General features: G+C 48.8%; 1 protein-coding gene and 1 pseudogene across 1 annotated transcript; one reads left to right on the plus strand and one right to left on the minus strand.

Annotated features, from left to right (window-relative positions):
- Positions 1-1588: 1588 nt before the first annotated feature.
- EIF4EBP1 (eukaryotic translation initiation factor 4E binding protein 1) lies at positions 1589-23163 on the minus strand. Its single transcript, XM_008146174.3, has 3 exons — positions 22939-23163; positions 4940-5119; positions 1589-2033 (listed from the first exon to the last, which is right to left on the minus strand). Exons 1-3 carry the CDS (start codon positions 23081-23083, stop codon positions 2002-2004), a joined length of 357 nt encoding a protein of 118 aa, XP_008144396.1. The 5' UTR covers positions 23084-23163; the 3' UTR covers positions 1589-2001.
- LOC103290262 (DAZ-associated protein 2-like) lies at positions 6286-7061 on the plus strand (annotated as a pseudogene).
- Positions 23164-23833: the final 670 nt, after the last annotated feature.

A 23833-nucleotide genomic window follows, 5' to 3' on the forward strand; every position in this document is an offset into this window, starting at 1 on the left:
GATCTCATTTGATCCTAGTTGGAGCTTTAGTTGTTCTTTGCTCTGATGGTGGTGGTCTCTCCAAGGTTTCACTTTCTTATTATATAAAAAGGGTATGCTGCCTTAACCAGTTTGGCTCAGTGGATAGAGCGTCAGCCTGCGGACTGAAGGGTCCCAGGTTGGATTCCGGTCAAGGGGCATGTACCTTGGTTGTAGGCACATCCCCAGTAGGGGTTGTGCAGGAGGCAGCTGATCGATGTTTCTAACTCTCTATCCCTTTCCCTTCCTCTCTGTAAAAAAAAAAATCAATAAAATATATTTTTTAAAAAAATAAAAAATAAAAAGGGCATGCTGTGTGCCTAGAGTCAACAGGTCACTGTGGCTGGGTCTTTCCACATACCATCACCAGTCACATGGATTCCAGCTGCAGGAGGGGGACTCCAACTCAGCTACAGAAAAGGCCAGGCCAGGGACTTGGCCACTAAGGCCTGCTGCTCCCCAAACAGCAGACTGACCAGTGCTATGAGCACAGAGCTTGTCAAGTCCATGTCAGTCACTGCCTCTTGGTCAGAGGCCATCACCCCCCAGCCTATGATGAGAAACACCTTATTTCTCAGCAAAGACCCAGTTCAAACCCAGTCCCATCTCTCATTTACTAGTGTGTGACTTCAACTTCTGAGCTGGTCTTCTAAGCTGTAAAATGAGGATGACACTTGCTCTACTTGTCACGGGATCAGCATGAGAATCGAAAATGAGATAATGTCTAGGAAAGTGCTTACAGAGCCAGATCATTCAGAAGGGCTCCTCCATGTCTGCTTGGCATTCAAGGCCCTTAGAGACCTGGCCTTTTTTGGACATTTATAAAAGCCATCTCCACACACATAAATTGCCTGCTCTGGCCAAAGCAGGCAACTTGATGTCCTGTCCTTGCACACCCTGAATCCATAAGACCACCTGATCCCGGAAACACTGGGCCCCTGCCTCCGCCCAGCCCGCTCTTTCTCAGGACCAACTGTAATGTCACCTCCATGAAGCCTCCATTTGCATGGACCACTTGCTGGTTACTAATCCTATATAATCTCTTTTGTGCTACTTTTCCTAATGGGTAAATCGTATGCTTCAATGAAACGGTAAAGCAGAGAGCTTGTGAAAATAAAAGAGAGCGAGCTTGTCTCATGTTTGTATCCCTAATGGCAGCTCACACAAAGGGATCACTCAACAAATATCAGGGCACATGGATCAAAGAGGCTCTACACTGGCCAAGGCTCAGGCTCTTCCCTTTGATTCTTGCATGAATGAAGCACAGAGTGAAGGTGATAGGTCACTTGCCAGGCTTAGGAAACAAAGCCCAGAAAAGAGGTGGCACCCACCACTGGAAAACAAGAGATGGAGAGGAGCACAGTTCAAACCCAGTCCCATCTCTCATTTACTAGGGTGTGATTTTGACTTCCGAGCTGTAAAATGAGGAAGACACTTGCTCTACTTCCGTCACAGATCAGCATGAGAACCGAATGAGATAATGTATAGGAAAGTGCTTTGCATGCACTGTGCAGCGTAGCTGGTGTTTGCTATCCCCATGGAGTAGAAAAAAGCTCAGACAGGGGCCAAGTTTTGGCCCAAGGGCAAAGGTGGCTTTTATTTCCTCTGCTGAGGAAGTAGGGGAAGGGGACTTCCCCAAGCACACCAACTTAAGGAAGGGGAGTGTGCCCTCAGAGGAAGAGAGCCGGCTGGTCGTTCAGGAGGGCTCCTCCAAGTCCACTTCCTGGCCCAGGCTGCGGGGTGTGTGCTCTTGAGAGTCACTCCCCTTGGGGTGCCAGCTCTTGCGTGAATGGAGGCACAAAGAGGTATCTGCTGGTGTTCACCAAGAGGAAGGGGGGACTGGTGCCCTGACTGAGGGAGCAGAGGACTGGGGTGGTCGACCCCACACCCAATGCTGCCCAGGATGATAACTGGCGGTGTGACTCTTCTCCGGAGAAGGGCCAGAGAGGCCCAGAGGCATTGCTCGTTCTGACGGCTGGTCCTTTAAATGTCCATCTCAAACTGTGACTCTTCACCTGGTGAGAGAAAGGACAGAGGGCCAGGTGAGCAATGGTGATTGTTAGAACTGACATTTGTTTTATTTATTTTTTTAAAATATATTTTTATTGGTTTCAGAGAGGAAGGGAGAGGGAAAGAGAGAGAGAGAGAGAGAAACATTAGTGATGAGAGAGAATCATTGTTCGGCTGCCTTCTGCACGCCCCCTACTGAGGATTGAGCCTGCAACCCGGCATATGCCCTCAACAGGAATCGAACCTGGGACCCTTCAGTCTGCAGACCGACGCTCTATCCACTCGGCCAAACCAGCTAGGGCTATTTTTATTTTTTTAAAATAGATTTTTATTGATTTCAGAGAGGAAAGTAAAGGGAGAGAGAGATAGAAACATCAATGATGAGAGAGAACCACAAATCAGTCGGCTGCCTCCTGCACACCACCACTGGGGATCGAGCTTGCAACCCAGGCATAGCCTGACTGGGAATCGAACCGTGACCCCCTGGTTCCTAAGTCGACACTCAACCACTAGAACTGACATTTTAGAAGCCAGGGAGATGTGTTATCTTTTCATTCTGGTGTTCCTACAAGAAGAGCCGAGGCCAGATTTAGTTGCCAAGGAGAATGGAGGGAAGGCAGGACTACACTAGGTATTCCTGGAAACATCGATCTGAAGGTGCCCTGTCCAGCTGTGTTCTCTTCCCCAAGCACAGAGGCCAGGTTTCCCATAGAGGTGATAGCCCTGAATTTTGTATACTTTTTATTATTTTTTATAAGAATGAATGATTACTTGTGAATTGACATAAATATAATTTCATAGAAAAATAGTCCTTAATTATTCCATAGAGCTTTTTGGAGCATGTGTTCCAACTTTTAGTTAAGAAAATGATACCAAAACCTACTCAGCATACTCTGACTGCCCATGGAATAGCATGACCCTGCAATAATTCAGCCACTCACCGCCCTCACTGCCGTTTCCACTAAAATTTCCAAGGCATTCATGCTGCAGGTTTTCTTTTGAATGGAACTGCCTCATTCAGCATCTCCTGGGCAAGGCCCAAGGTTCTACATCAGGGGTCCTCAAACTTTTTAAACAGGGGGCCAGTTCACTGTCCCTCAGACCATTGGAGGGCCGGACTATAGTTTAAAAAAAACTATGAACAAATTCCTATGCACACTGCACATATATTATTTTGAAGTAAAAAAACAAAACGGCAAAAACACCTGCATGTGGCCCGTGGGCCGTAGTTTGAGGACGCCTGTTCTACATAGTAAGATGCCTGCTCTAGCCCCACAGAAATACAACTGGCCTCTTCTTCTGGTTATATTAACACAAATATGTGGGTCCAAGACCAGGAGCCTTGGCTCCTTACATCCAGTTCAGCAAAATGAAAAATGATGTCCCTCCCTTACCATCACACCCCGTCACAACTGTGAGAACCTACTAGGCTATTATTGTGGGTAAGGTTGCTGCCTGGGGCACCACTAGGCCAACCCTGCATTTGTTATGGCCAGAGCAGCTCTAGAAACTGGGAAGTAAGAGGGTATGCAAGTGGGGACAAGGGACAGCCTTCAGTTAGTGGCGACTTAACAATTTCAGGAGTGCCCAGCCGGCATGGCTCAGTGGTTTAGCGTCAACCTATGAACCAGGAGGTCAAGGTTCAATTCCTGGTCAGGGCACATGCCCAGGTTGTGGGCTCGATCCCCAGCATGGGGTGTGCAGGAGGCAGCCGATCAGTGATTCTCTCTCATCGTTGATGTTTCTATCCCTCCCTCCCTCTCCCTTCCTCTCTAAAATCAATAAAAATATTTTTTGGAAAAATTTCAGGAGTTACATTTCCACCCTCAACTTCCAGTCTTTGATTGGAAGCAAAAAGTAGGGGTAGAAGGCACCGTGCCAACAGCCACGTGAATCTGTTCATCCTTCTCTCCATCCTTTAACACACCGCAGGACACCCCGCTACCCGGTGCCGTCCTCACTGCTCCCTGTGTCTCTCCCCACCCTTCCACTGCTCTCCAAGCCTGAAAGGCAAGGCAACTGTCTCCTGTCTTGGGCTGTGGGGTCCCCAAGGTAATTATGAGTCATGGCCTTGCAGGCTCCTGGTAGATGGATTCTGCTGCTGTCAGCAGAGCCAGCCCAGCCCGAGGTCTCAGCTGCTTCCTGTCTGGCCTGGTGTACTGCCTTCCGGGTGAAGAGCCAGCGAGTTCCAGGCTGACTCGGTTTGTCTGCAAGTGCTTACACTGCACCCTCCCATAGTGGGAGAGCTCAGACACGCTGATGAGCCAGTCACGGTGCCACAAAGATTACATTCACACACACCTCTGCCCGGGGGGCTGTTCTGATGACTTGGAGGGGAAGGAAGGAGGGATCAGAAGGGCTTAGAGACCCCATGGCAAACCTGCAAATAACTGGTTGCATTTCTACTATTCATCAAGAATCCACTAGTGGATGACACCCTGACAGAAGGCATCCTGGATGCCTTTCTGAGCCTGTAGACATGTCATTTCCTGGAGGTCAAGTACACCATGTCTTGGAAAAGTCATCTCCTGCACATGAATATCGTGGATGTGTTTCTAGTGATGCAGATACGAGGTATAGCTTTAGGAACAATTATATAAAGGGGCACACTTAGGAAAGTTGCTATGTGGGGCCTCTTCCATCTCAATCAATCTCCCCACTTAGATTACCTGGTGAGGCCAAATCATCTTTTCTGTGGCTCTTGGGCCCCTTTCATGGGGAAAGTTGGTACTGATGAAAGTTCTCCCCACCATTCCCCCAATCCTTACCCCCCTCCCTCTGGACTCTGAGCTGCTCCACAGGTGAGACAGTCACCATCAGTCCCTCCCTGGAACGCCCCCTAGTGGCTAGGACTCTCAGGCCACATACATTCCCATCCCAAAGAAGACCCTGGCCAAGCCCGGCCACTCACCGCCTGCTGGCTTATCTTCAGGGCTGTTCTGCAGGTGGTTCTGGCTGGCTTCAGTGGGGGGCTCGTCACTTACAGGGCTAGTGACCCCCGGAATGGTGGGCAGGTCCCGTGGGGGGGTTTTGGTCACAGGTGAATTCCGGCACTCCATCAGGAACTTCCGGTCATAGATGATCCTGGTACCTGGAAGGGAACGGGGACACTGGTAGAGCCACTTTGAACCCCCTGCCTGCTGACGTTTCCACGTCTCTGAGGCATGGCGCAGCACAGGCAGCAGGTTTTCCTGTAAAAGCCTGGCCTACAGCCCTGGCTGGTTGGTTGAGTGGCATCCTGTGTACCGAAGGGATGCTGGTTTGATTCCGGCCAGGGCATATGCATGGGTTGTGGGCTTGATCCCCAATAGGGGGTATGCAGGAGGCAGCCGACTGATGTTTCTCACTCTCTCTTCCTCTCCCTTCCTTTCTCTCTCTCTAAAAATAAAATTTTAAAAAAAAATAATAATATATTTTTAAAAAGACAGACCTATAAAAGGTGGAACGAGACTTATTTAGGTGCCTAGGACTCTGCTGCCACCAAACTGCCCTGATTCCCCGCTACTCTGATGGAAGAAGGGGCCCTCTGGCCACCAGACTGCATCCTGTCTCCGCTCAGAGCTTGGCGCACCCTGTGCTCGCTCCTTAAAGCCCACCAATTCACTGACCTAATTGCAGCTCAGCGTTATTACTTGGACAATCATGTCCCACAGTGGAAAAGGTATGTTTTTTACTCACTTTTCAATTCCATCCTTATAGCACCCTCCTGGGGTATCCAGAATCTTTCACTCCATTTTACAAATGTGTGGACAAAAAAAATTAAGTCATTCCCCAACTAGTAAAAACGAGAACATCCCTGCCTGGGCTTTGTGGAGAGGAGTGACTCAGGGGCTCCACCTGCCCACAAAACGGTCTCCGGTTACGTCCACCTCCCCGTGCCACCCTGCTCTGTCCCTGGCACTGGTTTATCCATTGCTCTGAGGCGTCACCGCACTTCAAGGTTTGTAGATGGTCTGAATTCCATTCATTTTCTTTTTGTTCTCCTGTCACAAGTGTCACCCTAGGGTGGGGACCAAGTCTTATGGAATTATTCACTCTCCTAAAACAACACATTGGACCCATCCTGTGATACTTAAAAAGGGGTGTTTTCTAAAGTACAGGACTCAGGGTCCTCATGGGAGACCCAGCTGATCCATCAAATGACAGTGAACAGTGAGAGGTTATTCCTCATCACCTCTGAAGTAATATAACAGCTCACCAACATTTGCCGATTGCTCCCCTTTCAACCAAGAGCAGGCCTCAGGTTCAAAGCCTTCCACAGGCAGGACACGGAAGGGACTACGAACAGGAAGAGGACGAAAAAAATAACCGCCCGCGAAGCCGAGCCGAACCGGACCCGCAGCCACCATGAACAGCAAAGGCCAATATCCAACGCAGCCAACCTACCCTGTGCAGCCTCCTGGGAATCCAGTGTGCCCTCAGACCTTGCATCTCCCTCAGGCTCCACCCTATACGGATGCTCCACCTGCCTACTCAGAGCTCTATCGTCCCAGCTTTGTGCACCCAGGGGCTGCCACCGTCCCCACCCTATCAGCTGCATTTCCTGGCGCCTCACTGTATCTTCCCCATGGCCCAGTCTGTGGCTGTTGGACCTTTAGGCTCCACAATCCCCATGGCTTATTATCCTGTTGGCCCCATCTATCCACCTGGTTCAACAGTGCTGGTGGAAGGCGGGTATGATGCAGGTGCCAGATTTGGAGCCGGGGCTACTGCTGGCACCATTCCTCCTCCACCCCCTGGATGCCCTCCCCATGCTGCTCAGCTTGCAGTCATGCAGGGAGCCAATGTCCTCGTAACTCAGCGGAAGGGGACCTTCTTCATGGGTGGTTCAGGTGGTGGCTACACCATCTGGTGAAGACCCAAGGCCACCTCTGTGCCGGGAAAGACATCACATACCTTCAGCACTTCTCACAATGTAACTGCTTTAGTCATATTAACCTGAAGTTGCAGTTTAAGACACATGTTGTTGGGGTGTCTTTCTGGTGCCCAAACTTTCAGGCACTTTTCAAACTTAATAAGGAACCATGTAATGGTAGCAGTACCTCCCTCAAGCATTTTGAGGTAGGGGAGGTATCCATTCATAAAATGAATGTGGGTGAAACAGCCCTAAAGATCTTCCTTTAATTCCTCTGGAGTAATACTGTACCATACTGGTCTTGGCTTTTAGTAACAAAACATCAAATTAGGTTTGGAGGGAACTTTGATCTTCCTAAGAATTAAAGTTGCCAAGTTATTCTGATTGGTCTTTAATCTTTAAGTCTTTGATTTATATTGCTTGTTATAAGTGAAATGCATTAGTTGTCTGCCTTTCTTTTCCATCTTTTGTCCCACATCCCACGCCCAACCCATCTTCCATTCCCTCCCGCCAATCTCCATTGACTCAGTGGTGCAGGACAGAAAGCCAGTCAGACTAATTTCCTTCTCTCCTTGCACTTGTCCCCACTTGTCATCTTTAACTTGTCTTTCACAAGGATCCTCTGAAACCCCATTATTTCTGTTTTTGCATCTCCTCAGGCAAAAGTGGAGGGTGCCTTTTGGACCCTCCTCATAGGCTGTCTCTTACATGAACCAAACCCAAATTTGCTTTGGTGCCAGAAAAACAGCTTATTTGAACAAAGGATAGCAACACAAACTGTAAACAACAGTTTGTTTAAAATGTGTGTGTGTGGTGGGAGGGAGGGCAAGGAGGAGGATGTATTTCATAAGCCTGATGACTTTAGAGCCAAATTTAAGTGGAGTTGTCATTTATTGTCCAAGGGTTACCATTTATCGTCCAAGCGTCTGATGCAGCCACTCACGGCTCCCAATAATTCCTAAGCTGCGTTGATGGGGTCATGCTGTGAATGCCTCTACAAAACGACTTGAGTCCAGTGAAATCTCATTAGGGTTAAGAATATTTCAGAGATCCTTAATATTTTAATTTTTGTTTTTTGCAATTGGGTTTTATTTTTATAATTTCAGTTCATCTAAATTTTGTGTTCTGTACATGTGATGCTTGACTGTACCATTGACTGTTATGGAAGTTAAGCGTTGTATGTCTCTCTCTCTACACTGTGGTGCATTTAACTTGTGGATTTTTTTATACTAAAAATGTAGAATAAAGACTATTTTGAAGATTTGAATAAAGTGATGAAGTTGCAAAAAAAAAAAAAAAAATACAAAGCCTTCCACAGGCAGGGGAATCCAGCTAGAATTTAAAACTGTCTTGTTGTCATTATATTTCTTTTTATAGTTACTTTCTATTAATGGCAAGTGAATCTGGTTTTCCATATATAGTGGTGGTATCAAATTTCCTTTTAATACATAACAGGATATAATTTACTACAAGGTGGGGCAAAAGTAGGTTTACAGTTGTTTGTATGGAAAATAATACAATAATTAATAAAAAAAAATACATGAATGAACTCTGTTTCACGTACTCACAACTGTAAACCTACTTTTGCCAAACCCTCATTTGTGCTAATAAAATCCATAAACGAAGTGATGACAGAGGCATCTAAGACACCCACCCCGGGGGCATTTTAGCTGCGGAGGGTAAACAGTGGGTGTCCAGAAAGCCCGCTGACAAGGCACCAAGTGGGGGAGGGAGAGAGACCACAGAGCCACCTCCGATTCAGTTGGGAAGGATGAGGAACGGAAGCTACAGATCCATGTGGTGGAAATGTTTCCTACGAAGCTCTTGGGCTTGTTAAGCCTTTTTCCTTCCGTCCCTTCATGGGATTCACCACTACACAGCTTCAGTTAACAGTGATCTTCTGGAAATTCCCTACACCTCCCAGAGGTGAGGAAAACTTAAAAAACACACACACAGTTCCATACTGTCAAAAAGAGGAACTCTTGGCTGGAAGGCTGCTGTGGCCTCCTGGTGCTGGGGCCTTGGCCTGCATTTAGGGACCGGAAATGGACACCAGAGGGGACGCCAAGGTCCCTGCGAGGCGCGGAGCAGCAGTGCTGGAGGGTGCTGTCAGGTGAGGTCTTCTGGGGAGTGTGGATATCGCGCCAGGCGGTCTCCACACAACCCTCTTCAGCCAAGGGCCTGCTTCCTCTCTCCATATTTGGGAAAAGGACCCAACTCCACTAGGTTTCTACAAACAGGAGTTTCTGAGGATCTAACAGGCTTCAAGATGGCAGAGCCCAGCAGTTTTCCTGCGGCTCCTCTCAAACGTCATGTAAAACACTAAGAAACAGAAGCACAGGCTCCAACTTGGATGCAAGTGAGGCTCAAACTGTTCCCAAATCACAATATAGAAAGACAGAAGGTGAATGGAGGAATGGTTCTAACAGAAGGAAAGGTGACACCTAAATGCAGGGGTGGGGATTATAACGTGAAGCAAGTGGGGCCACCCCAGAGAACCCCAGGGAGGTTCAGGGGTTAGCAGCATCCTGGGAAAGGGGATGGGGGCTGATAACATGCAGGGCTGCCATGTGGTCCTCACCCCAGGAGGGAGGGGAAATTAAGTTAAAGCTGACTTTCTGAATGGTGAGCCTCAAATCCCCTCCCCTGCTTCAGGATAATGAGTAAAGATAAAGCCCTACAGAAACAGATCCGGAGAGGGGGTTCCCCAGGGGAAAAACCTCAGCTAGCCACCAGTCTGCAGAACGCTCAAGGGGCTTCCAGTCAGCTCTTGAGCATTTTACTCTTAAATATAAACCGCCAAATGCCTCCACACATTTCTGACAAAAACTTACAACATTGAAAGAAAGATCTGGATAAATTAATAGGAGGAAACCATAAAGGAAGCAGATTTTAAAGAACAGAAAGACAAAGAGATGAATAGGCAGAAAGATAAATTAGAGATTCAATATTGGATAACAGGAAGTCAGGAAAGAGAGAAGAAACTGATAAAAAGGAGTTTACTTAAATAGAAAAAAAGAAAGAGGATTTTCCTGAATTAAAAGAGGGTTTTCCTGAATTTCCTGAATGAAATGCCCGTTGAGTATCCAGTACAATTAATTAAAAACACGAATTTACTGTTCATCCTGATATTTCACAATACCAAGGATAAAGAGAAAATCCTAAAATCTTGCAGGAAGAGGGAAAAAACAACAGGTGCACACAAGGACTGGGAATAAGAATGGCACAAAAAATTTTAATGGCAGCACTGGAAGCTTGCCATCGTGTCAAGCTTGAGGGAAAATTCATTTTGACTGTTTTATACCCAGCCAACAACTAATCAAGTAAAGTAGAATAGAGATATTTTCAGAAAGCGATATAGGAGGATGTATTCTTCCAAAATTAGAGAAAGATGAGAGGCTTCAGGGAATCCTATGTCCATAGCTGTGTGGCAGGTTCAGAGAAGCCAAACTGAATTAGTTTGAAAAAAAGGGAAAAAAATGGACTCATAAATTGAGAAGTCTGACTGTGTGTGTAAAGAGGTGCTAGAGCCCTAGCTGGTTTGGCTCAGTGGATAGAGCGTTGGCCTGCAGACTGAAAGGTCTCTGGTTTGATTCCCAGTCAAGGACACATGCCTGGGTTGTAGGCTCGATCCCCAGTAGGGGGCGTGCAGGAGGCAGCCAACCAATGATTCTCATCGTTGATGTTTCTATCTCTCCCTCTCCCTTCCTCTCTGTAATCAATAAAAAATATATTTTTTTTTTTAAAAGAGGTGCTAAAGGGCATGGGAAGATTTATTGAATGAAAACTAAGCATTTATTTATTTATTTATTTATTGTTATTTTTAAAATATATATATTTTTATTGATTTCAGAGATGAAGGGAGAAAGAGAGAGAAACATCAATGATGAGAGATAATTATTGATCGGCTGCCTCCTGCATGCCCCACACTGGGGATTGAACCCACAACTTGGGCATGTGCCCCAACCGGGAATCAAATCTTGACCTCCTGGTTCATAGGTCGACGCTCAACCACTGAGCCATGCCGGCCAGGCAAAACTAAGCACATTTTTAAATGAAGCAATTTTTTTTTAAGTTGTAAAAAATAGAAACTCCATACTTGGCTCATGGAGTCATAGCAATAAAAGTTATGAATATGTGTTTTTTAAATTTTGTGATATATAAATTATCGCCTATCAAAAAAGCAAGTCAACCAATGAAAGACTGAAAAATGTTGTTAGTTATTTCTGAAGGGTGAGATGGGGATGGGAGAGGCAAGAGGTTGCTGTTTTGTTAGAAGCCTTTTAGTATTTTTGAGTTTTAACTATTTTACATATATAAACTATTTACATACAGTAACTTTAAAATACTTTTATTATGAAAAAATCAAGCATATACAAAAGTAGACAGAATAATCCTATATAATAAAAGTGTAATATGCAAATTGTCCCCTCAACAGGGAGTTCGACCAGGGGGCGGGGCCGGCGGCAAGGGGTGGGGGGAAGGGAGGATCCCTCAGCCGGCAGCTACTAGGGACCATACCCACACATGAATTTTGTGCACTGGGCCTCTAGTATAATTACACACACACACACACACATACACAAAAACAAAAAAAACACACAAAACTTTAATTTTTCTTTAAACTAAGAACAGGTTAAATAAATCATGGAACAGACCTACAGTGCAATGCTGTCTGTGAAGCTGCTGTATGGAAGAAGAAAAGTGTACATTGTTCACAATATATTGTATGAAGAAGAGTCACAGAACTAACTAGATGTGGTTTGTGTTTGGCTACCTCTGGGGGGTAAGATAAGGATTAAAGCAAAAAAAACCCAAACACAAACAACCGAACATCTTTTACATTGAGCGTTTTTTTTTTAACATATTTTATTGATTTTTTTACAGAGAGGAAGAGAGAGGGATAGAGAGTTAGAAACATCGATGAGAGAGAAACATCGAACAGCTGCCTCTTGCACACCCCCTACTGGGGATGTGCCCGCAAACCAAGGTACATGCCCTTGACCAGAATCGAACCTGACGCTCTATCCACTTGAGCCAAACCGGCCTCGGCTTGAGCGTTTTTTAAAAATACAAAATTCTAATAAGGATACGAGGACAATAAGCAAACAAATAAGGATATAGGGTCTGAATTTCCTTTTCTAGTAAGTCAAGTTAAAACTTTTTTGGTTAGTCCTGGCCAGTCTGGCTTGGTGGTTAGAGTGACGGCCCTCGGACTCTTTGGGTTAGATTCCCAGTCAAGGGCACATACCTGGGTTGCAGGCTTGATTTCTGGCTGGGGTGCATGTGGGAGGCAACCAATTGATGTATCTCTCTCACATCGATGTTCCTCTCTCTCCTCCCCCTCCTTACTCTCTCCGCTCTCTCTAAAGAAATCAATTGAAAATATATCCTCCGGTGAGGATTAAAAGAGGCAGACTCCCCCCAAAAGCCCAGGGGGGCTTCTGCAGGGCTGGAGAAGTGGCATGGTGCGCTCACCCCTCTTGCACCTCTCTGTGCTGGTGTGTACTGGCCCCTGTCCACGCTAGACTTGACCCCCCCCACATCCTGCATTCAAGGATGGGGACTATGTAACCCAGGGACAAGCGTTAACCCTCACCTACACATTATCAATCTTTGTTCAATCCTATGTCCCAAAAGTAGGAGTGCATTTCTTACCCACAGAAGCCCTCTGTACCAGCACCAGGCTAGGCGCTAGGGATACAAGCAAGTTAGCTCTAGTACGAGCTTCTTGACCTCAGACACTCATAATTTAGTCAGAGAAAGACCTGTAAACAAATGAATACAGTCAACTGTGAAGTCTAAAAACAGAGGTGTGTGTGTGGACCACAGAGGGAGAGGGGAGAGATCTACCCTGTGTGTGCCAGCGGGGACAGAGATACCAAGCCCCCCATCAGCCCTGTCTTCCAGCTTCCAGGCAGCCTGAGCCAGAGAAACATCCATGTCACCCCAAACAACCAACAATTCTGCACTGCCCCAAAGTGAGGGGGCCGTAGGGGAGGTGGACAGGGGATGACCTAGACTGGAGAGACTGGAGGTGCAGAGCAGGGGAACCCAGGACCTGGTCCCCCAGCAGGGCAGGAGGACAGAGGTGGATTCCCCACGTTTCAAAGCATGTTTCAGATTGGTGTAGCTGGGATCCTGTTGGGGATGGGGGTTCGGGGGAGGGCAGAGTTCAAGGTTTGGTCTTGAACTGCCTGCAGAGAAGAACTGAGGCTATTTTCTAACTGAAAGGCTTTTCATTTATTTATTTATTTTTAAATATATTTTTATTGATTTTTTACAGAGAGGAAGAGAGAGGGACAGAGAGCCAGAAACATCGATGAGAGAGAAACATCGATCAGCTGCCTCCTGCACACCCCCCACCGGGGATGCGCCCGCAACCAAGGTACATGCCCCCGACCGGAATCGAACCTGGGACCCTTGAGTCCGCAGGCCAATGCTCTATCCACTGAGCCAAACCATTCTCGGCTGAAAGGCTTTTTAAATGAATCACTGTACAAGCCTGTGTGGGGGAAATACGAGTTCAGTGGCGGCAGGAGTTCCCTGCCCCGTGGAGAGAGGGGGTGGGGGCAACGTCTCAGGATGAATACTTGCTGCTCTTCCTGCAGCCTGGTGGTTAGAAACCCAGCTCTCCTATGTGCTAGCTCTCACCACTCTGGGCGAGTTATTGCTCAATCTCGTGGTGCCTCCATTTCTTCTTCTGTAGAATGGGGATGACGACGATGATAGTGCCAACTTCAGGGGGTTATAGTGTGGATTAGAACAGTGGCAGACACAAACCCCCTCATAGGTGAAATATGTCAAATAAAATGGTGAAATATGTCACCTGAAGCCATACAGGTCATAAGAGCTAGGGCAGTGGTCGGCCAACCGCGGCTCGCGAGCCACATGCGGCCCTTTGGCCCCTTGAGTTTTTAAGCAAAGGCCAGCTTAGGAGGACCCTAATTAAGTTAATAACAATGTACCTACCTATATAGTTTAAGTTTAAAGAATTTGGCTCTCAAAAGAAATTTCAATCGTTGTACCGTTGATATTTGGCTCTGCTGACTAATGAGTTTGCCGGCCACTGCCCTGGCTATTATGACCTGTATGGCTTCAGGCGACGTATTTCACCATTTATTTGGTCCCCTGCACACCAGGGACCAATAGACGGTCAAAACTGGGACAAATCAAGGGCGAGGAAAACAACCCTGGAAAGAGACCTGTGGGGAGGGGAAGGCCTCCGCCATCCCTTTTGGGCCCAAAGAGACATGCCTCGAGAGCCACCGCTGGCTTTGGCATGTTTGGTAACCAGTGTCTTTTGGGACTTGAAACTCCAGATGTGCACCAAGTACAAGAACGGCATGTTTTCCAAGACATCCTTGGTGGTGAGGACAGTTTGCTTGAAGGTATATAGTGACTTAGACATTCCCCCAGGGTCTGGTTTCCTCACCTGTAAACAAGGGCTGTGGATTAGGCTCATGGAGCTATTTTTAAAGCATGAACCCCGGGCCAGGCTTTACTGGTAATCTCTAGGGTCTGTTCCAGCTCTGTTACGCTGCCATTTATTTTTAGGATCTCCTTGTTGGCAGGTGCTTAAAGTGGTACAAACTGCACGAGGCCTGGAGGCAGAAGTTCTGGGCTCAGACCTGGGGCCCACCATGTACCAGCCCCTTGACGCCGAGGGCAGACTCATTCCTCAGCTCTAAGAGGAGGTTACTAACAAAATCCACACCTCACAGGAGCATCATGAAGATGAAATAAGGTAATGAATGTCTTGACTCCTTTTATGAGAACAAACCATTTGTGAGAATAAACCACACAACTGCTATGAAAAGAAAATCAACGAGGAGAGCACACACAAGCAGGCCAGAAGCTGCTTGGAGGCCGAGGAGCATTTACTGACGGCCCCTGCAGCCGGTACAGTAATGCACAAATGAATGCTAAGATTTTCAGGTGAAGTGACTACAGCTATCACCACCAGTCATCACTGCCTGCCTGTGGGCCAGACCCTGCACTCACAGCCTGACATGCTGGGTCTCAGCGTCCCCCAAAGAGGGAGATACATTACCCTCAACCCATAGGCAGGAAACTGAGACTTAGAAAGGCTGCCCCCCACCAGCCACCCAGACATCCAGAGGCAGGTCTAGCCTGTCTTATCTCCAGTCCTAGACACAAACCTCTGTTTCAAGTTAGCAAGGCCGTCGCACTGGCAACTGGAAAAGCTACAGGGGTCTTCAGACTTTTGCTTCTTCTGAGTGTTTGGCCAGAACAGGATGTTCCCGGAGAGACAGACCTGCCTTCATTCCTCCTCCACCTCCCCACAGTACCCGCACGGGTTCCAAAGGCTGCTGGATGCGACTCCTGTAAATTGAGACGAGCTCATCCCTCACTTCCCCCTGGGCCTCCCCCGAGCAGGACATGAGGCCCAGCAAAAGTACAAGAATGGAATTCCTAGAACTGCTGTTCCCATTCCAGGGAAAGGGAGAGCATTTCACAACAGGGTCAGGGGAGGTTTGAATGCCTGTGCTCAGAAGCCAGCCAGCAGCCCGAGGACAAAATAATCCGGGCAATTTTAAATTCAGCTCTCACCAGCTCTGGATCAACCTGGAGGCCAGGGCACAGACGTGCCAGGGTCTACCAGGGATCGCCCACCACCATGACCACCAGGCAGGAACCCCAAGTGTCTGGGCAGCGTTCCTGGCTGAGCTGTCTGTTTAGCAAGCGGAGCGGACTTGCCAGGGAGAGAAAGTCTTGGTGAGAGAAGCATAGCGTGCTCAGTCCAAGATCTTTCTTCACCTCTGCCCCCACCAGCTCTGCAAAGAGAACCCAGACCCAGGCGTTTCTCGGGTGCCTGGCATCTCAGGAAGCCCCAAGAACACCAACTAGGGGTGATCATCGAGTGGCAAAGGCCCCTTGGTTAGTCCCTCACTTCTGAGGAATTCCCTTGGAGGGAATTAATGCCAGTTTATTTGAAAATTAAACAGGAAGAACAAGGCTTTTACAGAGACTTTCAGAACAAAATAGCTAAAATAACTATTTATTCCCCCAAACACTTCAAAATGCCGCCAAAGCAGGGTGAAGGGACCCCAGAAATTCATTACTAACAGGGAGAGTGCCCTTCTGAAATGCCTCCCGTTACACAGAAACACATGGAAAGGGGAGGGGCCTTGTTTTGTGTGTGAATTGTGTCTCCCTGAATTCACAGGTTGAAGTCCCAACCTCTAGTCCCTCAATGTACTTGGAGATAAGGTCTTTCAAAAGGCCATTCAGTTAAAAGGAAGCCATTGGGGTGGGGCCTTAATTCAATATGCTGGTGTCCTTATAAGAGAGAGAGAGAGAGAGAGAGAGAGAGAGAGACCGCAGAGGAACAAACCATGGCCACAACCACAACCATGTGAAGAGGCGGTAAGAGAGAGGCTGTGTGCAAGCCAAGGACAGGGGTCTCAGGAGAAACCAACCCTGCCTGCACTTTGATCTTGGACTTCCAGCCTCCAAAACAGTGAGAAAATACATTTCTACTGTTTAAGCTATCCAGTTTGTGGTATTTTGTTCTGGCAGCTCTGGCAAAGTAACATAGGCCGGCTTTACCCTTTTACTCTGAAGAGCTGAGAAGAGAAATTCGTTTTCACACACACACTCTCTTTAAGACAAGAGACCTGGTTCTTAACTTCCATGCTATATGTATCACCAAGAAACCAAAGGGAGTTCAGAACGCGCCTGTACCTCCTGGTATTCTTACTCCCACCCTCTTTTAGACTGCTGGGCTCAAAAACTCGACTCCATCCTATTGCCAGAAAATCAAGGATGTTCAAATGGGAGGGCAGAGCAAGTGTGGGCTCCTCTGAAGAGTGTCCCCAAAGCCCGGCCACTTGAAGGGGAAAGAGAAGGTAGTGGTGAGTAAGGGGAGGCACGACAGGAAGTGGAATGCATTGCCCAGTGGTCTGGCATCATGGCCCCATCTGTATGGTTTGCTTTGTGGAGCTGGACACAAGGCCCTGGAAATGGGGCATGGGATCGATGACTCAGTGTTCTCTGGAAGGTGCCCTCTGTTCTCAAATCCAGAGCGGATTCACAGGCTTGTTATTCTGGTTTGCTTCTACCCCTGGCCTTGGCTCTGCTGGCCAGTTAAGTTCCCTCAAAGACCATTTTTTGAGCTTTGGCTCTTATGGAAAATGGTCTGAAAACGTGGCCCCCATAACTCCTCCCATCCCTATTCACACACGGGGCTTCCCTCATTCGAAGGCAGTTATTCCTCCCCCCCCCCTTTTTTAAAAAAAAAATATATATATATCTTTATTGATTTCAGAGAGGAAGGGAGAGGGAGAGAGAGAGATAGAAACATCAATGATGAGAGAGAATCATTGATTGGCTGCCTCCTGCACACCCCCTACCTGGGACCCTTCAGTCTGCAGGCTGACGCTCTATCCACTGAGCCAAACTGACTAGGGCTCCCCTCTCTTTGAATCTGGGCTAGCCCTGTGTCTTGCTTAGACCAACAGAATACAGTGTAAGTGATGATATGTGACTTCTAAGCCTGAGCCCTAAGAGACCTTGAAAACTGCCAACTAAATAAGTCAGGTTAGACTCTTGAAGAAGACACAGAGAGCCCCCAGCCTTCCTACTGTCCCCAGCAAAGCCCCAGATATGTGGGTAAGGCCATCTTGGACCTTCTAGCCAAGGGCAATTCAGCTGCCAACTGTATGCAGCCACATGAGTGAGTGTAGGCAAAATCGTCAAGGAATGTTGTTGAAGTTACTAGCTTTGTGATGGCTTGTTAGACAGCAATAGCCAAGTGATACGGACATTCTCATCAACACAAGTATCTCTGGGCAGCTGGTGATGATCGAGGCCTGATCTCTGAGCCTCTCATGAGTGTTCATGGGCATAGACATTGGATCACAAGGCCCCTTTTGAGATGACATCTGCCCATGTCTTTCAGCACACAAATGCCACCGGCAGATGTCATCTGCTCCTGCCTAGTCAGTGATGCTGGTTGCAAACATGTAAATAAGGAGCGTCAATTCCAGTGTCTGAGACCCTGGCCCCAAAACTAACGTGTTCAGTATAAAGTCACTTCCTTCTACTTTCTCTTCAATAATAACAGAGGAAAGTAATATCAGGAATACTATTATCTGTAACACTGAAATCAGTGGGAAAGTTCAGAGAGTTTCTGCCCCTTGGACATTCCAAGATAAACAATTATACCCTGTAAATGTTATTGTTAAGCCAGCTCAGACCCAGGCCTGGTGGTAAAGAAACTAGGTTACCCTGATAATGCTTTATTTTTTTATTGATTTGAGTCAGAAAGGGAGAAAGAGAGGGAGAGGGAGAGAGAGAAACATTGACGTGAGAGAAAAACATTGATCAGTTGCCTCCGGCATATACCCGGACCAGGGACCAAAGTGGCAACCTGTGTATGTGCCCTGATCAGGAATTGAGCCGGCGCCCCTTTGGTGCACATGACAACACTCAAACACTGGCCAGGGTCTGAGAATAGTTTCATTCCAGGCTTCTTCTCAACTCTTCACATCCTAAACACCAGACCTGGCACTCACTTGTGGAGATACAGAGATGAGTAAGACAGCTCTGAAAGAGCTCTCTGGCCAACCTAGGGCACAAACACGTAAACAAATACACATGATTCATTTATGATGAATCATAATGGAGAAGAAACACTGGCATGGATCTAGGTAAGACCAGAAAGTAACACGTTTTTCATTTGCCTGAGCATGCAAGAATCCATGTGTACAAACGAACCACTTTCATTGAACACTTTCACCTTGGGAAACAATCCTTTTTTTCAATACAATCCCTTTCTTAACTCTTCTGGAAGGACACTGAATAAAAGCCCCTACGACTGTGGTCGGCAAACTGCGGCTCGCGAGCCACACGCGGCTCTTTGGCCCCTTGAGTGTGGCTCTTCCACAAAATACCTCGGCCTGGGTGAGTCTATTTTGAAGAAGTGGCGTTAGAAGAAGTTTAAGTTTAAAAAATTTGGCTCTCAAAAGAAATTTCAATCGTTGTACTGCCGATATTTGGCTCTGTTGACTAATGAGTTTGCCGACCACTGTCCTGGGAGAAAATGCCTCACTACCAACGGATAAAGATGGTGCCACACTGCTGGCCCTTTCACCAAATTTGGTAATATAAAACTTTTTGCTCTTCCAGGAAAAAGAAAATCAAACTCCTCTTACAAACAGTAAGCCCCACCACCTTTGAGGATATTGAAAAAAAAAAAAGTAAACCTGTGAATGCAATTAAAACCCAACAGCTACGTCTGCACTGTCAGAATGTGAGGCTTACCGGGGTGACTGCTCTGAGTGGGCAATTCTCACCTGAGTATCATGCAAGTTCTACTGGTCACGGGGTGGGGGGTGTCTGTCTAACTGCTTCATTCTACAGATACAACTTGGATGCTTATAATTCTACTTCAAGTATGTCTTCATCATCTTCAACTAGAAACACAATCCCTTGAGGTCAAGACTAATTTCAATTCTGGACGTGGTAAATGTCTTAAAGACGGGGAGGTTCGTGGGTATCGGAGCGAGTTTGGGGTGCTCTACAATTAAGACCCCATCAAAGTCTCTCATGAGGACATAGTGTGGGATGTTCTAAATGCTTTAAAAGGAAGCTCAGGTCAGTGTGAAAAGAGGCCCATCCTGTGCTGGGGGGCGGGAGCCGGCTGGGAGAGGTCAATGGGGGGCAAAGGAGACATGTAATACTTTCAACAATAAAGAATTAAAAAAAAATTTTTTTTAATCAATGGAAAAAATAAATTAAAAAAGAAAAGAGGCTTATTGTATTTCCCTCACTGCCTTAATGTCCAACTACTTTTAACCTGTCCTTAATAGTGAGATGTAGTCTCCTCTATGTGACTAAGGCCTCGGGACACCGGTACTCTAGCTTCAGTGCCCAGTGACCTCCCCCTCTTCCCGGCACTCTGTTCCATAGCCGAACACTTGGGAGCTGCTCCAAGGTAAGCTTCCTGGGCACACAGTTTGTCTAACCAAACAAGGTGTCATTAACACCTGTAGCCCTACCTGCTGACCTCTGATGAAGTTTATCCAGGTATAGGGCTTAAGAATGACTACTACCCAAGCAACCCCCTGTGGGCTTTGGGGTCCAATGTCTAACATGGAACTGGGAACATGGAGGGGAGTTAAGGAGGGGTGGGACAGAGGAAGGTTTCTGACCCATTCCAAACATTCTGCTGGTTTGTGGTGCTCTGGAGATTTTCAAGACTCCATGGGCTCAAGTATTCATAAACGACACTCCCTTCAGCAAATTCCTCTTACGTTCTCCAGACATTTTAACTTCAGATCAGTGGCTCAGCTTGTGTGTGTGTGTGTGTGTGTGTGTGTGTGTGTTGATGGTGGTGATAAATGACCCTGGAAAGTAAACTGGAGTCACTCGAATGAAGATGGCTATTCCTTTTCCTCCAGGGACAAACACTGCAGTACCATATTCAGCAAGAGTGACTGCTGGACACTTACTTCAACAGCTCCTGGCATCTCCTGTAAATGAGTGCAGGCCCCCATCCAGGCTCTCTCTCCAGACCCTGGTTTAAAGATTGATGCCAAACCCGACCTCAAGAGAAGTTTACCTGGATAGAAGCATCATTTTTTTTGCCAGACCCCAAGGTGTGAAAAGGTGAGGGAAGTCATGTCTTACTAATTTCTGAGTACAGTAGCCTCCCCTTATCCAGGCTGGGGGGGGGGGGGGGGGGACATTCCAAGACCTCTAGTGGAGCCTGAAAGCACGGATAGTACCAAACCCTAAGTGACGAACAGGCGGATAGCATGTTCAGCGTGCATATGCTGGACAAAGGGATGATTCACTACCCAGGCGGGACAGAGAAGGATGCCATAAAATGTCATCATGATCTGAATGAGGTGCAATGTAAAACTTACTTTTTTATTTCTGGAATTTTCCACTAAATCTTTTTGGACCATGGATAACTGAAACCAAGATAAGTGAAACCACGGATACGTAAGGGACTATTGTGCTTGGTGTGGCGTTTAAAGCAATCACTGGGGGCTAATTAGAAATGCAGAATCTCAGACCCTACCCCAGAACCTACAGAATCTGCATTTAAATGAGGTCCCCGGTAACTCAACTGCGCCCGGAAGACTGAAAACAGCATGCAACAGAATGACCCTTTCTCATTAGTTCAAGCTTCTCTGCCCTGGCAAAGGGTTAGGGTAAAGTGTGTTTTGGAGGAAGATTTCACACCGTGGCTAACGGAGGCAGAGGCAAGCCAGGATTCTCCAGTTACGGACTGTGAGCTGTGCCTGCGCCTCTGGACACCCCAGACAAGAAAGACTGGTCTTTCTCCTGGCACTGCTAGCTTTCTCCTGGTTACACTCTGAACCAGAAGCCTCGTCCTCTCTCTCCCAACTGAAGACCCTCAAAGAAAGGAGGAGGGTTTGCTGTGGTCTGCCAAAAAACACCCATTTCCCAGTCCAAGGTAGAAGTGGAGAGTTCCCTATAAACAGGACTGCTGGGTATGGCTTCCAATCTGATCTTTCCCCATCTGGCAATAAAGGGCCTCCTGAGCCTTCAGGCCTGCCTCAGTGTCCACCCTGAACAGCAGATTCACACCCTCACTTGAGGAAATGCCCCAAACTGTTGGGCAAGGTCCTGAAAGACACATGGGGGCACAGAAAAAGCAGAGCAGCATGGACTACATACATAAAGGCCAGCTGGGAAGGGAATTTGAGTCACGAGTGGCAGGAAGAGTCCCTGGGAACTTTTCCTGGGGTCATTTTTAAAAAGAGAGAGAGAGAGCGAGCAGCTTTCCCACTATGCTTGGCAGCTATTTCTTGCTCAGCTTGGGAAAAGGTGTAAAATTGGACAATGGACGCGTGTTCTTAAGCTTTGGGGCCTCGGTGCCATGGTCTGTAGAAGAAGGTGGCATGGCTGGACGAGAACATCTAAGATCCCCCAACGATTCTAACTTTGCATGTTTTGTATCCAACAGCCCCAGACCTCGCTGGTGGAGGGACAGCTGCCTGGAAAAATAAGCATGTGGCCCCAAACGCTGGCAGATGCGGCTGCACGCCGCCCCGCCCGCACCCTTGTCTCAGCGCCGCGCCAGGATCTGTGGCCGTTTTCTAGTAGTCTGGGCAGGAACAGTAGAGGGGGGAGGAGGAGGAGGAAGGGCAAAAGAGGTGAGGGCAGCACGAGGATGGGAGGGACGTGAGCCACGAGGAGGATTTCATTATGCAAACAAGCGGGCAGGTTTCATCAGCGCCTCTGCGCCGGGGCTCCGGGGCTGGGAGGGAATGCCTGGCTCCGGAGGGCAGCCCAAAGCTGGCACCAACCCGTGCCAACTCAGCTTCCTCTTCCTCATCCACTCTTAGGGAGGTCACACGGGTCCCCCCTCCCCCCGGAGGGAGGGACGTGTTTTTCTGCGCAGCCCTGCCCGTACCCCGGGTCCCTCGGCGGAGTTCCCACACACGTAAGTGGGCAATCTGCCACAGGTGGCGGCGAGGCTGCTGGAGCAGGCGAGCACCCTCAGTCAGCCCCAAACCTCCCTCCGTCCGAGGGTGCTTGCCCGACGCAAAACTGGGGGTACCTCGGGAAGGAAAAAGGACTCTCTACACGAGGCATTTATCCCAACAGAGAACCTCCCACCTCCCCGCCAAAAACAACCTCCAGGCCAGTCCTCTCCTTGATCCGTGGGCACCCCGATCCCAACGCCTGAGAACGGCCCCCCAACACCCACAAGGTGCAGCACGCCTCGGCAAGTGGCAATCCTGGACGCGTGCCTATCTGTTTGGGTGGGGGGCGCTCAGCCATCTCCCAGAAGGAGGGAACTCATGGGGCAGTGTGCAATCCCGGCTCCGGAGGACGCACCCAGAGAGCAGGCAACGGGACGCGGCCACCCGCTCGCTCCCTGTGGTCATCTCCGTGACCCTCGCCGCTACCCTGAAACCCCTTACCCAGGTTTCCCAGCCCCCCGCGCCCCTGGGTCGGCTCGCCCGTCCAATGGGCGGGGGTCGACCCCAAGCTCCGCTCGGCCCGTCCTCCCCCCCGCCCGCACCCGGACCCCGCGAGCCGGCGCCTACCTCCCGGGGTGGTGCTGAAGAGCGTGCCGCCGGGGGTGGTGCTGTAGTCCCCGGGGGGGAGCTGCACGCCGTCGCTGAGGACTACCCGGTGAGTGGCGGGGATGGCCCGGCTGGGGGTCTGGCTGCAGCTGCTGCTCCCGGACATGGTCTTCCGCGCGTAGTGCCAGCAGCCAGAACGTGGCCCTCCTGCTGCTGCAGCCTCGATCCAGCCCAGCCCGCCCCGCCCCGCCCCGCCCCAGGCCGTCCCTTCCGCCTCTGTCTCTCCGCCGCCCCTGGGATTTGTAGTTCCGGCTGTGCCGCCGCCCCTCCCGCCTCCGAGCGGCTCCTTGCAGGTCGGTTCCTCCGCGTCCCAAGATGGGAGGCCCCCTACTGACCAGCTCCTGCGCGCACGTGCCCCCGACTACCCCTTTTTCCTGCCCCTTGCGCTCCTGGGTCTGTCCTGGCCACGCTGGCGGGGACGGGGCGTGGGGGGGGCGAGAGGCTTGCTGGGGTTAGTGCCTCGCTGGGTCGGGGGCGTGTCTCCTCGCTCCGCCGGGGGTCCTAGGCGACCCGCGCCTCGCTGGGAAGACTTGCACGAGGGTTTCAGGCCGGATGGGCTTCAGTTCCTCCGATGAGAAAGTCGGGATTGACTGCTCATTCACCCCTCCTGGGTTTATGGAGCATTCACGTGGTGGCAGGCGCTGAAGAAATGGCCAGGAATGCTCGCTGCAAGGCATTGGGGAGAGGGTGGGAGAAGGACACGTGAACAAACCACCCAGCTGGGCGATGTGGCTAAAACCTACTAGTAGGACGGGGTGGAGCGGGGTGGGATTGGACAATCGTGGAGGCTGGAGTAGGGGGAGGGGTAAGAGTTGATCCAAGAAGGTTCCTTGTAGCTCTTTGAGTTGGGTCCAAA

Source organism: Eptesicus fuscus, chromosome 8 (genome assembly GCF_027574615.1).
Source record: "Eptesicus fuscus isolate TK198812 chromosome 8, DD_ASM_mEF_20220401, whole genome shotgun sequence".
Taxonomy (NCBI): Eukaryota; Metazoa; Chordata; class Mammalia; order Chiroptera; family Vespertilionidae; genus Eptesicus; species Eptesicus fuscus.

What these genes read in the sequence shown, in the direction of transcription:
- EIF4EBP1 (XM_008146174.3), bottom strand. Translation starts at nt 23,083, where the DNA reads ATGTCCGGGAGCAGCAGCTGCAGCCAGACCCCCAGCCGGGCCATCCCC. An exon ending in CTTCAGCACCACCCCGGGAG is followed by an intron (nt 5,120 to 22,938) that starts GTAGGCGCCGGC and finishes GTTCCCTTCCAG; the next exon opens with GTACCAGGATCATCTATGAC. An exon ending in TGAAGATAAGCCAGCAGGCG is followed by an intron (nt 2,034 to 4,939) that starts GTGAGTGGCCGG and finishes TTCTCTCACCAG; the next exon opens with GTGAAGAGTCACAGTTTGAG.